This window comes from Trichomonas vaginalis, chromosome III, assembly GCF_026262505.1.
Source record: "Trichomonas vaginalis G3 chromosome III, whole genome shotgun sequence".
Taxonomy (NCBI): domain Eukaryota; phylum Parabasalia; order Trichomonadida; family Trichomonadidae; genus Trichomonas; species Trichomonas vaginalis.
The window spans coordinates 14314268-14332339 of NC_067205.1; the positions used below are offsets into that span (position 1 = coordinate 14314268).

Below are 18072 nucleotides of genomic sequence, written 5' to 3' on the forward strand. Positions count from 1 at the left end.
ATTAATTGATTAATTATGCTGATCTAATGTTGTGTAATAATAAGAATAAAATATTTATCTATTGAATGATTAAAAATTCATTTCGATTTTTCAATTAACCGAAAAATATTCATTCTAATATAGATACTGAGCACATATACAAAAAATAATTTAATTGAATGAGCATTGAAAATAGAAAAAGTAAAATTGACAATTATTCATATTGAATAATTTCACGTATCTCATTCAAAAGCAATAAAAATATTGAAAAACAGTTTAATTCAACAAAAAGTTTGATAAAATTTTTTTATGCATTCAAAACTTTATTGTTATCGAAAAATCACCATCATATTTCCCACCAATTTTTTGCAAATTATTTTTTCAAAGGCTTTATTCATATCATTGTTCGATTTAGATTTACCATATATTCTCCTGCAAATTGCTATTTATTACATACATTACATTTATTCTGTAAATTTAATACAAAAATCATTTTTTTTATTAACACTAAAAAAAAAAAAAAAAAAAAAAAGGCAGTGGGGCCTCCAGGCGCGTTGCGCCCTCTAGCCCTGAAGATGTTTAGTATAAATGAAGTTTTTTTTTTCTTGGGATGGCCTTCCAGGCGCGTTGCGCCCTCTAGCCCATAAAAAGTTTTTGAGAGTCGTCGCCGTTGACTTTTTTGTAGAGCACTCAAAATAGTATAACTTTGTCCGGACAAGTAAGGGTCTATCGTCGCTACAGGAAAAGTTACAGGCGTTCCAAGGAAGTATACTTTGAGAAGCCTTTTCCCCCTTATAGAATGAGATAGGACGGTTATTTTACAAAACTGACAACACTTTGACCGAGTAGTTTTTTGTGCTGAACAAAAAGTGTCATATAAACATCTGTCAAAAACCGTTTTTTACTTCACTTAAAATGCCACGTAAGCTACGTAAGAATATACGTAAGAGGAAGAGAGCATTGAACATCCAATAGTAAAACTGACACCACAACAACAGTTGCAACAACAAATGATGAATGACCCCACTATGTTGCAACAAATGTCAAGCAACCCTATGCTTTTAAGCCGAGTTATTGGTGCACAGAGTGGAGGTTTAAGAGCGGCACTTTTAGCGAAAATGGCAGGCTATGGTGGAGCTGCAGACGGAACAGCTTATAAACCTCAAAGTCAAATGAATTTGAGTTCACTCAAAAATCAAATAACAGATGTCAAAAGTCAAACATAGACATACAGAAACAAATTATAGGTGACAAACGAAAGAAACTAGAATTATGACAGAGCACGCAAAAAACTCAATGAGTTAGAACGTAGATAATAAAGAAAAAAGAACAACTGAAATTATTAAGTACTGAGATATATCAAAAAGGTGTCAGTATAAAGCAGCAGAAAGTAGCAAAAATGAACAGGAAGATGGTTATTGGTATTTATATTGGATAGGATGTATAAAGTCTAGAACTTATACTTGTCTAAAGGTTACTGAGGATTGAAGTGTTATCTGTTTTCTTAACTTATGATGAATGAGTATTTAGTGCAACAGAAGAAGGCCTATAGACATTGAAGTTTGTGAGAGGATGAAGAATGTGGAAGAAAGGAGTGATGTTATTCTATATAGTGGAGTAGGCATGGAAAAACTTGTGAGTCAGTTGCAAAGACAAACGCGTAAAGTATGAAAAACTTAGCACAAGAAAGTAAAATAACAGACGCAAGCGCATGCAGAATTAGTGTAGATAGAAGGCAGAAAAGAAAGAGCTAATGAAAGGTAGTGCCAAGCGTAAGGCTGAAACTTTTAGTCGTTACTTGAGAGTAGGGGCTGCTGAATAAGGACAAATATGTAGTTACGAAGTCGATGGTTAAGCACAGTTATATAAGAAGCTAGGTGCGACTTAAGAATGATACTAGTAACATCATGATCGAACAGACAGATAAGTACAAGAACACGCAGCAACGACAGCATTCAGCCTATGACGCCGTTAGAGCAAGCTGTTTGAAAGTCAAGAAAAGAGTCAACAGGCCAAAACACTAGTAAATCTTTCTAAGAACGAAAAGTCAGTAGGATTATGCTGCAGATGAACATATGTGCAGCTGGTGGAACTTATATACCAGCTGTGGAACTTATATACTAGCTAGTGGAACTTATATACACCAAACCCTCAAGAGAAGCACCTGCACCAGGACTACCTAAAACATTTACATCGTCACATGAACACAACACAGGCATGCACCAAAACACACAACAACCAACACAAAACCAACAGTTAAAACACTGCACCACAACCAACAGTTCAAAACACTGCAGCACCACAACCAACAGTTCAAAACACTGCACACAACCAACAGTTCAAAAACTGCACAGCAACAACCACAAACAGAGCAAGGACATAAAAGAAGTAGAGAACAAGGAAACCAAGAATTCTTAAAAAATGCTAAGGAAATTATGGTTACCCAGATACTCTTGACTTTAGTGACAGATATAAAGAAGCTATTAGAAAGTTCAAGGAAGGAAATACTGACCGAACCTATTTAGCTTTATGGTTCAGCACCAAATGGGATATAATTTCAAACCTGGAAAATACAAGCTCGCTAAGGGATATGATTTAATAGCATATCATCCAAATGACATGACTGAATTTACTCCGAGATATTTGGTGTCAGAGATAAATGATAATTCAACTATCTTCATGAAACGCGTAAAAAAGATAGAGAGGAACGAAAGAAGAAAGGGTTTATGAATGCGGGATGGCTTAAAATAGGGAACTGTTAAAAACGGTCTCGGATATATGAAATGCCAGCAGATGAGGTACAAGAAACTCCACAGGAAGAAGTTCAGATACAACCAGACATGGAAGAAATAGTTCAGCAACAAAGCTGAAGAGCCTGAAGGAAACGAACAAGTCCCTCCTTTGGAAACTAACTTCACAGAACTAGATGAAGATTTGGAACAGCCGAAAAATCTTGACCCTCAACAAGAGTATGCGGAGATATGGAATCTTTCCAAGAGTCTAAGAAAAATTCGGCTGACATAGTAGAAGAATATCGAAAAATGTTCGCCGACATACAAAAGACTCCAACATCAGATGAAAATATTCAGCATAGAATGGAAGTACTGAAAGAAAATGTACGCAAATACAACAATCCTTTTACTTACGACCATATAACGTTCAATCTTTGGCTGAACTCGGAAAAAAAAGGTAAATTTCACCAAAACATATAGAAATGAAACATTGTTTAAAAGTTCATTCAGAACCTAACCAATAGGAAACAAACTACTTTTGTTTCTGCAGACTATGGAATACAATGAGATGGGGTCATAAAGCTAATCCGGATAGGTTGGTTCATAAACTTACAACACAAATTCCAAGAAGTTGTAGACGCAATGGAAGTGAATGGTGAACCAGAATATAGCTGGTAATTTTTCAGCGCGGCTTTAATGCCATTGAAAGATATGAAACATGCAGATATTTTGGACCAGTATGAAAATGAAACATGGCTGATGGAAAATATAACACCTGACGTTCTAGAACATTTATCTCAAAGAACTACACAGAACCATAGAGATGGTATATTTGGTGAAGAGTTTGAAAAAGAAAGTTAGGGAGATAGAAGGAAGAGAACCTATGTACATGACTTGCAAACGAAAGTTTACAAAATGTCAAAAAAACTTACTTTTGCAGACAATGAACTGAGAAGGATGAATATTAAAGAAAACTCAAAGGACAGTACCAAATGAATGTTAGTATTGAAAAACATGTTCCTTGACAAAATAAAACCAACTACAGAGAATAAATGACGCAAGACTGAAACATTGGGTAAAAGCTTTCCATTCACAAAAGATATTGTTGGTAACATGGAAAAGAAAAACCGAATGGCTACAAAACATATATTTTGGAAACGAGCTTATTCCATATGGACAAGCTCTGTTTGAAGAGCTTGAACCGGAAACTCAGGAAAGAGTCATGCAAACAATACGCGAAGACTCAAATACAAACTATGACAAAATCTTTCTAGGATATATAGGTTACCTGAGTTGGCGACAGAGCCCAAAAGGCAAAAAAGGACATGGGAAATTTTACAACATACTAGGTGAACATGAGGCAAAGATGCACAACTTGAAGAAGCAGGGCAAGTTACCAAAAGCGACACCAAAGAAGAAGAGTAGAACAAAGTAAAGTTGGTCCGAGTGGGTTCTATTATGATATATAAATCAACTATTCTATATTTTTACCATAAATGAATGTACGCCGCTCAGAAATATAATCGCCAACAGTTTTGGATGCCATGAACGGAAATGTTCCGAATGGTATAACGAATGCGCAAATGCCATTAGAAGGTCAGAAATAGTTCCTGGAACTTAGAAATATACAACTGCTGTTTTCTTATGGAAACGTAGGTGAGTTTGGAGAAGGTTCTTCAACAACAGTAAGATATTGCTTGCGACAGGTTTCATATTATTTCTATTGACAACTCATTCTTATACGTGGAACAAGACATTGAAATAAAACTTCTGCCAAGTTGTCTGACAAGAAAGGGTTGCAATGGAATTTTCCTATGTCGAGATACCAATATGCTCCAGAAGTTTTCATGGGATATAAGATATAATCTAACTCTGACTTAGTTCAAACAGTAACATGGCAAACTATGAATGGTTCGCTTTGAAAACTCAGTACACACCACAAGGCTAGAGAACAAACAGACCAGTATGCAAATATTGAGAAAATAAGAAAGACTTGACCCTAAACGTTCCAGGACTTTTATGTTAACCTTTCTGGTTCAGATGGAACTGCTGCCAACTAAAGTAAACTGAAACTTAGAGTTCCTTTGTCATCTTTCCTCATTTCAGGTTTTTAGATACTTACCAAACTGGGCAGGAAAAATTTCTATCGAACTTACTCCAAGCAAAAAATAACTTGAGTCATTGCACCAACACAAGACCCATTCAGCATTACTGTAGCTGGAACTGGTGGAGCCAAGTTCTGTGACTTTTGCAAAGACAAAGTTGACTTGACTTTGGTTTCTCAAACTTCAACAATGAAGTAAACTATTATTTCAATGCTGCTGAATGTTGGGACCCAGTTAAGTTCACAATGCGAAAAGTTTGAATGCAAGAGATAGAAAGCAGACTTGGCAGTCTATATGTTGACCCAGATATTTCAAATGCTTTAGTCCAAATATATTGCAGTTTCCACTTATGTTCCCTATACACCAAAATATCTGTCAAGACTTTGCAGGTGAAGTTGGAAACCAAAGGCTGACACCAGGTGCAAGAAAATATTGCTTAACAACTGCAATGAAACATGCAGATACTATGTTTGTACTGTTCAGACGAACTATAAATGACTATTCTTGTTTCTACAACCCGGTATTAAATATCATATAAACAGATAGATGGCAAATATTATCAAGAGAGAATATTTCTACAGTTGAGGATATGAGGTCATACAACTTGACATTAGATGCTATGAACTTTAACAACAACTTCACAACGACCATTAACCTGAAATGCAAAGTTCTATTATGCCATATGTGAAAGTATGGACTCATACAGGAGGTCAAAAAACTCAATATAACAAATGGAGACCGTTCAAACTTTTGGCTTGGCATTCCATTTGGCTGACTCAGAAGACTTTATGGGTGGTATTTCAAACTGTTTGGTACTTGTACAAATACAATATAAATGTGAAGAGACGGTCCAGCATGAATTGAAAGCAAAGAAGTTTACAAACCAATAGCATTTTCACGGAAGATGCTCTTTTGAAGATTCGTTCGTGAAACTGCTGGGCTCTCTCAGATTGCATAACGAAGCTTCCATCGAGCAATTTTGGCAGCAGGTCAGTAAGTTGTTCTTGAATGACTTCTCTCCGTCAATATTGACAGTACGCCAGTTTTGACATAATATGTAAGATAAATTACCTTTAGAAATATCTGTAAGTTTTGAAGTTATATTTTTGTCTGCTTCAAGAACTTTCACCATTTCAGTTATACCAACTTTCTTTGCTTTATGGAAATATTTTGTTCAGCAAAGACTGCTATTCTATAACATTTTCCATTGTTTGTGTAAAGAACTATTCTGTCAATGTATTTGTATTGTTTGTGTGTGTTAAACTTTGTTCTGCTTCAATTCGAGAAGATATCCGAATACGTCCATCTTTTTTATTCTAAGTAAATATGTCATTTCCGAAAAATAGAAAGCGTGAGTGTTTCAAAAGTTTAATGGCGGTGGCAGATGTGAAGTTAAATTCAACCAACTCAAACAAACAGTCAAAGTGTTGTTGTCAATGTCAAAGACAGAGATGTTGAAGTGGGGAAACCATACGAAGACGAAGATGGTATAACAATTGTTCCTGTAAAAGAACCAACATATCCTGAAGTTAGCAGAGACTTAATTCTGTTGCAGATTATTCGAAACGACTACAACACTGAAAGACAAACTTCAAACTCAGGAGAAGATTTGTCAAGCTTTAAGTATAATGTTAAATCTTGGTCGATAACGACATTCTCTGGTACTTTTCTCCACGTCAAAATAAATAAAATGACAAATGGGAAAAAACCTAAAACAAGTAGTCCTATTTCAAACCACATTTACTTACTAATAAAATTTCTTTATTGTGACACTTTCTCCAGTTTATAGGACCTCTCTCATATTCTATCTTGTCATATATAAACTCATAGTCATGTATGTCCTCTAGCCATCTCATAACGGTTTCCAAACCACTTTTATCGGATGTAAAGTAAAAGCATGGATGGTTATGTATAACGTCTAAAGTTCTAAAGAGTCTCTCAAAGTCCAGTCTACTTGGTATTGAAAATCCCATGTGTTATAGAACGGCGGGTCCACTATAAAGAAAACATTTTCCTTGTCTTTATATTTTTCATACAAATCTGTCCAATGACATCTCACAAACTCTATACCCTCAATATATTTTTCTATGTCCTCTTTGAAAACATTTGTATAGTTAAATATAAAACTTTTGACATAAGTGTTTCAATGTCATGAACTCTTATAGAACCACTATATAATAGTCTAGCAGATATCGTATCCCAGTCTATATATTCTGCTTTTTTCAAACCTCTCTCACAATATTTTTGTTATCTAATGGTATCGTTCCATCTTACCTATAGGTATCTTTTCTTTTAACTCTTTCAATATATTGTTTGTGTCTGGAATATGTTTGAGACGGTCCATATAGTTGTCGAAGTCATTGCATATAATCTTTGAGTCTGGGAATATTATATGACACAAATGGGATATAGAACTTCCACCGAACAAATCTACAAATGTTAGACCATTCGGTAGTTTCTTAAGTTCTCTCAATATAATATCTTTACATCTACTCTTATTTCCAAAGAACGGTAACGGTGGTTTTGTAAAATTCATTTATATATATATAAAAATGTTTTTTCCTGAAAAGTGACAGAAAAGTGACAAAACATTTACGAAGAAGTCTTGACAAAACATTTTACGAAGAAGTCTTGACAAAACATTTACGATGAAATCATGAAAATTCAAGAGGTGAGAAAACAGGTGAGAAAACAGGTGAGATCTCACCTCTTCACCTAAACATTATTTTTGTCTGATTTTACGAAGAAGTTTTGACAAAACATTTACGAAGAAGTCTTGAAAATTCAAGAGGGTAGAAAAGAGGTTAGAAAAGAGGTTAGATCTAACCTTCTACCCTAAACTTTATTTTTGTCTGATTTTACGAAGAAGTCTTGACAAAACATTTACGAAGAAGTCTTGACAAAACATGAAAACATATATAATTTGTGAAAAGTGACACATTATATAATGTTTTCGACCCAGAAGAAGGTTTTCCGAATAAAAACTTCATTTATATTAAACATCATCAGGGCTAGAAGGCACGAAGTGCCTGGAAGCCCCACTACCTTTTTTTTTTTTTTTTTTTTTTTATTCAGATTCTACGTTGATAATAATGCTTATAGAACCCTCTTGCTATTGTGTCAAAATTGCTAAACCGATAGCAAAAATATCTCGCAATATCAAAATTGAGATATTGAGTGAATTATGCATTATAGAGATTAAAAATCTGATTTGTGAAAACATCTCATCAGTTTCTAGCTAATTCAAAAATCTTTACTATCTTATTCGATTAAATGAAAAGGGAATAGTTTCATTATGCTTTAAATGACAGCCTTATAATATAATCATAGTTTTCGCTCAATATGCAGCATTTTTTTTTCGAAATCTATGGTCAATGTCCTAAATACTGATTGCTTTGCATTCATATCTCTTACATTTTCTATTCCCACATCACTATTCATTGCTATTCCTATCTTTTTCATTTTTGTTTGTTTCTCATAATTTCTCAAAAAACACGATAACTTGATACTTGTAAATATCATACTTTATAACGTAAATAAGAACTTGACCTATTAAGAAAAGCAGTAATGAAAAGAAAATCTGAAATTCATAAAAATTACAAGTTTCTGATGGAGAGAGGGTCAAAGTTGCTATTTGTCACTTTTCCACAAGAATATAATGGGGAAAAAGTTTTCATATATATCCAAAAAAATATATAAAATTTGATCATAAATAAAATCGTTTTAAATTACTTCTTCATTTAAATTATAACAATTATTTTTGGTTTTATATTTTTTTGGATCAAATCCATTTTAATAGAATTTATATACTATTCATCTATTAGTAAACACTACCGTATATTATTTTTTAAGCTATCTTATTTTTTGAACTTTTATTCAAATCTTTGGTCGCAAGAAGAATTGCATGATAAATAAAAACATTTAATCAAAGTCAATTTTATTTTTCATATTCAAATGGACTGAGTGTTAACATTTAACATTTTTTGCTAATTGTCGTCAAAAATTAGGCGTAAAGCAAAAATTGATATTTCATATGGTTTTATGATAGATAAGCATTATATTCCCACTCATTATATTCGTAAATTTTGAGGTTTATCCTTCGCTTTTAAGATCATTGAATTTGATTTTTATATAAAATAGTTATATATTAGAAAATAATATGAGTTTATGTGATATTATTTTTCAGAAGATTTTGTGTTCTTCTTCAAAATTTTATTTTTTATTAAAAAGGATCTTTACAAAATATACATTCACTATAATTAATATTTAAAAACGTGCTCTATCAAAAGTTCCAAAAATTCAATATTTTAGCTTTTCTGAGGTGTCACTTTTGATGAATTTCTGTTTAGAACAAAAGAACTTAGTATGGAAATTTGATGGGTTTTCATTCTAATGTTTGTCAATTTATCGTATTATCAAAAGTGATTTAATCAATTTGGTTTGCGAAATATGGTCGTATAGTACCTATTAAGGATAAATGTAGATAGGAAAATATTGAATGGATGAGTGTAATTCAAAAATTATTTTATGAAAAATTGGTTCAGTATAGTGAATAACATAGTTTCTCATAAAATCTGTTTTTTGAATTTTTTTGACAGACCACGTTGTTGAAAAATATTTGTTAATTCGAATGATAAACAAGTCTGGAATATGATTTCATTCTACCGGTTTTGAGAACTAGTTTTTGTATTTGAATGTAAACAATTATTGAACCTTCGGCTCATAGAATTTTTTGAAAAAGCAGTAATCGAATAAAATATTTTATATTAAATAATAAATAGTAGAAAATCATTATGTGATGCAAATAAATTTGATTCAAATTTCTCCAACTATGAAATGTATAGAGATTTTTGAATCCATTGTATACGAAATGATTTAATACGAAAATAGAGATTTCATCCTTCATTTAAAATAAAATAAACGTACATACGGGTGGCCTCTTTTTTCAAAAAATTAAAATTTGAAATTTTGGGCTCAAATATTAGAGATTTTTTCAACCTTCAACGATATATGTTGTCTATATCAGACCTCCTTTCTTTTTGATACTTAACATTGTTCCTAAATCTTAGCCGTTAAGGCTGTTCTGAAAATATTTTTTTTTCGAAAAAATTCGAAAAAAATTCTTAAAATTCAAAAATTCCTTAATTCCTGAGGATTTTGGAAAAAAGTTTTTACATGAACATGTGTATATTATATGAAGTATATTGATAAGGTAAAAATCAAATTTTATTGCATATTCATCGAGAAAATAAACTAACTGTTATAGACCGAAAATAGATTTTTTCGGTTTTCTCTTCAAATAATTGAAAGAATGATACTATTATAGGTTTATTATATTATATAGCATATAATCATGCTATAGCCGAAAATTATAAGTTTTGAGAAGATTGAATATAACACAAATAAATTTGAATGTAAGTTAAATTGCTTGTTGTTTTTAATAGCTATTTAATGAGAAATCCAATATTGCAAAATTCAAATTGAATGATTGAAAGAACAGAAAAAGTCGTTCTTTTCAATTTCGAATATGTTTCATTGTATTTATAATTATATGGCAAATAAGATATTTAAACTTGATTTTTGAAGGAAAATTCACAAAATTGAATAAATTCAAATAATTTTTATTCAAAAATAAACTAGTTATTTGAGTTTAATACTAATTATCTATTCAAACTACAAAGTTTGTAATTTAAAATATTTTGTGAGATCAGATTGAATTAATTCAAGGTTCTTTCAATTAATATTAATGACCATATTACGCATTTTCGAACATTCTAAACCAAATATATAAAAATGGGAGACGAATGTTAAATTTGCTAGACATGGGGGAGTTGTCTGCAAAGTTTTAGCTCTTATCTCTAACAAAAAATTAATTTTTAAAAAAAAGACCGAATACGTTTCACAGCGAAAAAAAATAAAAGGCAAGATAGAATTTTCTAGACATAAAGAAGTTGTTTACCGAGTTTTAGCTCTTATCTCTAACAAAAAATTAATTTTTAAAAAAAAGACCGAATACGTTTCACAGCGAGAAAAAAATAAAAGGCAAGATAGAATTTTCTAGACATAAAGAAGTTGTTTACCGAGTTTTAGCTCTTATCTCTAACAAAAAATTAATTTTTAAAAAAAAGACCGAATACGTTTCACAGCGAAAAAAAATAAAAGGCAAGATAGAATTTTCTAGACATAAAGAAGTTGTTTACCGAGTTTTAGCTCTTATCTCTAACAAAAAATTAATTTTTAAAAAAAAGACCGAATACGTTTCACAGCGAGAAAAAAATAAAAGGCAAGATAGAATTTTCTAGACATAAAGAAGTTGTTTACCGAGTTTTAGCTCTTATCTCTAACAAAAAATTAATTTTTAAAAAAAAAGACCGAATACGTTTCACAGCGAGAAAAAAATAAAAGGCAAGATAGAATTTTCTAGACATAAAGAAGTTGTTTACCGAGTTTTAGCTCTTATCTCTAACAAAAAATTAATTTTTAAAAAAAAGACCGAATACGTTTCACAGCGAGAAAAAAATAAAAGGCAAGATAGAATTTTCTAGACATAAAGAAGTTGTTTACCGAGTTTTAGCTCTTATCTCTAACAAAAATTAATTTTTAAAAAAAAGACCGAATACGTTTCACAGCGAGAAAAAAATAAAAGGCAAGATAGAATTTTCTAGACATAAAGAAGTTGTTTACCGAGTTTTAGCTCTTATCTCTAACAAAAAATTAATTTTTAAAAAAAAGACCGAATACGTTTCACAGCGAGAAAAAAATAAAAGGCAAGATAGAATTTTCTAGACATAAAGAAGTTGTTTACCGAGTTTTAGCTCTTATCTCTAACAAAAAATTAATTTTTAAAAAAAAGACCGAATACGTTTCACAGCGAGAAAAAAATAAAAGGCAAGATAGAATTTTCTAGACATAAAGAAGTTGTTTACGAGTTTTAGCTTTATCTCTAACAAAAAATTAATTTTTAAAAAAAAGACCGAATACGTTCACAGCGAGAAAAAATAAAACTGTACACTGATTTTCATTTTCATTTCCAGTCACTTTACTTATTATTTTTTCTTTTTTTCATTTTAATTATAAATTATTTCATAATACGTTTATTTACGTTACCATTTTCTTTATTCTTTTGAATTCCATACTAGACACTTATAGGATATTTTGATTGTTAACGTACTTCATTAGAATGAATCCTTACAAAGGGTATGTAGATCGAATTTACCTAATTGGTATAGGGTGTCCAAAGGTGCGTTTAGCACAGCGCTCTATATGAGACTATTAAAGGAGATATATGCTGATTATAAATATATAATAAAAAATATGAATATATGTATATGATGAGTATGTTGTATTTTGGCGCCATGCTGGGATATAAAATGAATTTTGAGAAAGAGGCGGTTTCGCGGGAAATTTTGGCGGATTTTTTCATTTTTTTAATGAATCATAAAGAACATCCTCGCTCTTGCAAAAAATGCAAAGACTGTAAAAAAATCTACGAGACATTGGTAAAATGCTTCGGTATGGATGATCCTAGCTATTCCACTGTAACGTATCATGTTAGGATGTATCACTTCATGAACAAAAAAAGGCGCCCATCATAAAAATTGACAAAAAATCGCCGGATCAAAGAAAAATCAAAGCAATTCTTCAAGCGCTAGATGAAGACCCAAGAGCATCACTCAGAAGGATAAGGAGATGACAAAGATACCACGTACAACAGTCATTATTATCTGCACAATTATTTGAACTACAAACTAGCGTATACACGTGGGTTCCGCACAACCTTAATTCAGTTCAAAAAAAATCTAGAGTCCAATCTTCGAAAGAGCTCCTCTCTATATGGGTGCGTATCAATCCAAGAAGTTTCGCAGTAACAGGGACGAGTCTTGGTTTCAATATGCAACAGAAGCCAAAATCATGTGGATCCCGAAGGATGAAAATCCGCAAACATTCCCGAAGAAAAAAATTGACACACCAATGATGATGTTGTCGGTTTTTTTGGGCGTGAATGGCATCATCGCAATTGATATTCTTCAAAAACCTAATACGATGAATGCTCAGTATCTAATTGACAATGTTCTTACTCAAATTATCAATTCTGATGAGTTTGAGAAATCCAAACAAAAAAACAAAAGTTTGCAATTCATTTTGATAATTCAAGAGTTCACAAAAGTCATAAGGTAATGAATTACTTGGTGGAAAACAATGTCAAAGTTGTTCCAAACCCAATTTATTCACCTGATATTGCACCCTCTGACTTTTATTTATTCGGCACGCTAAAAAAGAGAGCTGAAGGACGCGAATTCGCGAGTCCAGATGATCTTGAAAATTTTGTAAGAGAGCAATTTGAGCAATTTTCTCATGATGATTTAAAGCGTGTCTTTCAAGCCTGGATCGATCGCTGCGAACGCGTGATTGGATCCAATGGTGATTATATTTAAATAAACTTTATATATATGTAACTTGTTTATTTCTATTCGCAGTATTCAGGTTTGTGCTAAACACACCTTTGGACACCCTATATTTCCAATCAGATTGAAGAAGGTAAAATGACATGGGAAGAAGCTTGCACCCATGTTCCCATCACCCCAACCCTTCAATCAAATGATTTCAAATATTTAGATGTTTCAAAATCTTTTTTACAAAATCAATTTAGCTTACAGAATATCCCATTGCCTAAAGGCAAGAAAGGTCGTAGGGTCAATCCCTACGACCAAATCAAAGCTCTTGCTGTGATACATGACCACTGGGCCTTTCCCTGTGGTCAAACAAAACAATGGAAACGTTTGAAATTACAACAAATTGATGTATCTTATAGAGAAATACGCAGATACTTCAAAGAAAATCATTTCACCAAGACGCGATTAGAGCATGCCGGGCCAGAAACAGCAGTAAGATATTGGGCGCTTTCACCCAATCTTATCTGGCACGCAGATGTTCATTATTTTAGGGGTGTTCGTGGCCAGTATATTTATGGCATAATCGACGATTTTAGCCGCAAAGTCCTAGCGTGTATACAAATACCAGATATGCTGGCAGCGACGACAGCAAACGTTGCGGCTTCCGCCTTCATTGAATTTGGCGCCCCTTATTGTTTCTGGACCGACAACGGTTCAGAAAATAGGGGCGCCTTTCAAGATCTACTTGATCTTTGGGGCGTCCAATGGCAGCATACAGACTCTCATTCTCCCTACCAAAATGGGAAGATTGAGAGATTCTGGCCGACATTGGAGCGCTGCCAAAGCATTCAGGCTATTCCTGCCTTTATTTGGGAGTACAATAATAACACACCGCATGAAGATCAGTTAGTATGGTTATCAAGTGTACTGAGGCACTGCGCGTCTCCTTACCCCTGATATGTGAATTTGACACTTTACAAAACCGTTAACGTATATTTTACAACACAACGACAACACTAACTTAACATTAAATATTTACAAAGCCGCCAACCACTTCACTTCACTAACGTTTTCACAAACGACTTCACTACTGTAAAAATAAACGTTCTCACTTACAAAAGTATTGCAGCGCTTCCCATTGCTGTGCTTCACATAACAGCTCATAATCTTCTGACTCACTTTCTTCTTCATATAGGTCAAAATCACTGTCAAAATAAATGTTAGTAAGTTTTGACAAAGCTAATGAAACACGTTTACCGTTTGTATCGTATGCTTGTATAAACTTTCCATTCTTCATTCCTTCATAAACGCTCAAACTAACTTTACCCTTTCTCCCTCGTATCTGATAGAATGTATTTTCACGAGGAACGAAGAACAAATTCTTGAACTCATGACCGTTGTAGTTTGTTATCTCAATAGTTTTCGTCATTTACATCCAAATAAAATAAAAATAAAATAAAAAATAAAATAAAAAAATAAATGATATCACCACTCCCACACGTATGAAAACATAGCGCAAAAATAAATTTAGGTGAAGCGGTGAGATCTCACCTTTTTTTCACCTCTTTTCACCCTGTTGAATTCATTGCTTTATAACTCTCTTCCTTGGTTTCTTTTTAGTTGCTTTCTTCACGTCTGTCTCCAACTTGACTGTCTTTCTTCTTCGTCCGTAATGATACCAGTTACTTCCACCAGTCAATGGGTAAATGGTCTTTCGTAAGGGTTTCCATACATTCCATAGGACCATACGGAAGAACTACTGGTGGAGAAGAGTTCCATCGACTCTATTTAAATGCATTGTTTCACCTTTCATCTGGTCATTAAAGTCTTTTGCGTGTTTTGCAAACTCATCGTCCTTTCCTAAAGCATTTTCTGACTCAGTCGCAACCAAATTGGATGCTTTATTTATGAGCCCTATTTTATTTAATCTTAACTTCTTTGCAACCCAGCCTCCAATCTTCCCTTTATTTGCATCTAATGTCTTCGAAACCCTTCCTCCACTCATTTTATTTACTGCGTCATAAGCTCCAAGTGCTTTTGCTCCAAATGCTAATGCTTTTGTTCCCATTGCGCCTAAAGCTGCCCAAGCTACCATTTACACCATATTAAAATCATCTCTCTTCAATATTATCTCATAAAAGTTCTCGTTACTGGAGAAAGTCAATGAAACATAAGCGTTCTCACGGGCTTCCCTCACCGCTTTGCGGTCTATCTAACTTATTTCTTATATCATCTATACGCTTCAAAATGTCTGAACAATTGCTAACATCTTCTACAACAGTTATTTCATCATGAATGACCTTCAAGAACAAGCTCATTTAATATGCTATTAAAATCATCTCAATAATGAGTCCATCCTTTCCATCTTTAGGTAGCACAACATCTTTCATTGAAGAAGGTTCGACAAGTCTTATGTTAAACTTACTGACAAAGTTTGTTATACTATAATGCTTCGGTGGCGAATACATGTAGTTTGAAAGACATAATATAGATTCTTCAGCAAATTCACTTATACTGGATTTTATAACAATGTTCTCACGAGACCAAATACCACCAATTGACAATCTTGTAAGCAATCCTGCTGACCTTCAACTGTAAACGTCGATGGTAACATTCCACGAAGGTCATCTATTGACATCTTTGAGTCACTGAATTTAAATATTTTCTTAAAGCAATCGTCATTATCTAACCATGCAATAGCTTTGAAGTTTTCATTCGAATATACATCTGCTTCATTAAATGTAAAACCTGACTTCTTTGCAGAGATGACTTTAAAATCTATTGAGTTTGTTTCAAAATTATATGCTATGGTAACTTCTGAAGGTAATGGATGTCCTTCCGCAGTCAGTTGTTCTCTCACTACCATTTGAAGCTTTGTGTTAAAAACTTTCATGTCATCTCCTGTATCTAGTTCACATACACAGCAACAGGAAACTATCTTGCTTCTTTGTTTCATCATTATATCTCAAAACATTAAAGTTCTTCAATAATATTGTTCTTCCTGCTGGAATACTTCGAACCTGTCTGATTTCAATAGCTTTCTCACCTCCTACATACTCTACCCAGTGTCTTGGATATTCATAAGTATACTGACTTTCTTGAATTTTGGTTGGTTTCATCATAACATGTTCATAGTATATCTTTATACTCTTGTCAGTTAGACTCGGTGCTATGTTCTGAATATTTCTGACTTGCATTTTTAATGGAGATAAAATGAAGCATTTAATACATGACGTAGATGAAGACATGAATGAAACTACAGACAAACTTAACTCTTCTCTTATTCTTCCTTTCAGTAAGATTATGAGTTCTGTTCAAATGGTGTTATTTCTATTGTGGAAAGATGGGTTCAGGTAAGACATTTAATTTAATTCGTCATATACTCATAACAGAGCGTTTAGGAAACGACTCTTACTATGACCAAATCATTATATCAGCAACTTCAGACTCTATGGACTCAACAGCGAAAACATTTATGTCAAAAGTTCAAGCCTCTGTCGTTAAAGTTCCAGACAGTGAACTCATTGAATTTCTTCAACGTTACATTCGACGTAAGAAAATATTATGCCATCGTTGAATTTATACAGTCAGGAATGCAAAAGACTTCTGAGGAGATGGAAAGAATTATTGACAAACACCACTTACGTCATACTCAGGAGTTTACGATATGAAACGACTACAAACTACATTCTGTCAAAACTTTCAAAATACCCCTTCAAAAAATATCCATCAAACACTCTGCTCGTTTGTGACGACTTCGCCGGAAAAGGTTTAGTGTCAAAACCTGACTCACCATTAGCTAACATCATAACTAAAGTCAGACATTACCATTTAACTGTAGCAATACTTATGCAAACATGGAGGTTTTTAGCTTTAAACATAAAACGTCTCATAACTGACTTCGTTATCTTTCAAGGTTTCTCACGTTATGATATTGAACTCATTTGGAAACAGTCAGGTATAACATTACCTTTTGAAGAAATTTGGGAAGCATATAAGTCTCTCATCTCTCCTCGTTCATACCTTGAGATTCATATCATGACTAATACCATTAAAGTCAAAAATATTCCATGGGAACGACCAACATTGTTTTAAAGTTTAACCTTCAATTGACTGATGGTAAACAAATTCCATGCATCTCTGTCGCCATTTCTGTTAATATTTTTGCTGTCATTCATATCATCCACTTCCCATCCGTTAGCTTTTGAGGATATGTGTTAGAATAGCTGTTCTTAAATGAAGGCTTTTCCCTTGAGAGCATAAACTCTATAACTTTCTGCATACTTTATGTTTGAACCTCCTGAGCCATCATTGACATAAATTTTTATAGGCTTCCACCCTTTGTTCATGTTCCTGCTTCTTCCCTTAGCTCTTTTGTTCAGTAGTTCTACATCTTTATACACAGCTCCTGTCTCAGTGAATTCAACAATATTTTCATTCGTTAGCTTTACATTCAAACCCTTGTCGAGTGTATTGTTCATTTCATACATATAAAAGGTTTTTATTCTATATGAAATGAGAAGCAAATCCATCTTAGCTGGTGCCGTTAATGTTCCAATTGAACCAACATCAAATGTTGACTCACGAACGACAAACAATATTGTCATAAAGAACTATAGTTCAGAGTGTTTGAAAGAAAAAGAACCAGAACTGAAATCCGTGAATTTAAACTCAGCTTCAAACGCTAACGCTACATCAGATGTTAAGTTAGAGTATCCACCACTGGACCAAATTCTTTCAAGAGAAGCCAACGACAACCTTACATAAATGTTCAAACAAATCCTTCAGATAACGTAGACCATTACCTTCTTCAGTTATACCAAACAATTTTACTCAAAGACGATAAGAAGCTTTTGACAAATC

General features: G+C 33.1%; 2 protein-coding genes and 2 pseudogenes across 4 annotated transcripts, besides 5 other annotated features; 2 read left to right on the top strand and 2 right to left on the bottom strand.

The window, feature by feature from the left end:
• Window positions 1-3933: 3933 nt before the first annotated feature.
• Window positions 3934-4146, top strand: TVAGG3_0700510 (protein of unknown function, DUF4106 family; the record flags this gene model as incomplete). Its single annotated transcript, XM_051243375.1, has 1 exon — window positions 3934-4146. One exon carries the CDS (start codon window positions 3934-3936, stop codon window positions 4144-4146), a length of 213 nt encoding a protein of 70 aa, XP_051089962.1.
• A 4985-nt stretch (window positions 4147-9131) lies between these two features.
• Window positions 9132-9169: a mobile genetic element.
• Window positions 9170-10076: 907 nt separating this feature from the next.
• Window positions 10077-10912: a mobile genetic element.
• A 1130-nt stretch (window positions 10913-12042) lies between these two features.
• Window positions 12043-13331: a mobile genetic element.
• TVAGG3_0700550 lies at window positions 12139-13251 on the top strand (annotated as a pseudogene). The gene has a single exon. A coding segment is annotated over exon 1 (1113 nt).
• Window position 13332: 1 nt separating the features above from the next.
• Window positions 13333-14112: a mobile genetic element.
• Window positions 14113-14131: 19 nt separating this feature from the next.
• Window positions 14132-18072: part of a mobile genetic element that runs on past the window's edge.
• On the bottom strand, window positions 14997-15277 carry TVAGG3_0700580 (protein of unknown function, DUF4107 family; the record flags this gene model as incomplete). The annotated part of the gene is made up of 1 exon (XM_001296828.2): window positions 14997-15277. A coding segment is annotated over one exon (281 nt), but the record flags the coding sequence as incomplete, so codon positions are not given.
• Window positions 15557-16406, bottom strand: TVAGG3_0700590 (annotated as a pseudogene). Its single transcript has one exon. A coding segment is annotated over exon 1 (850 nt).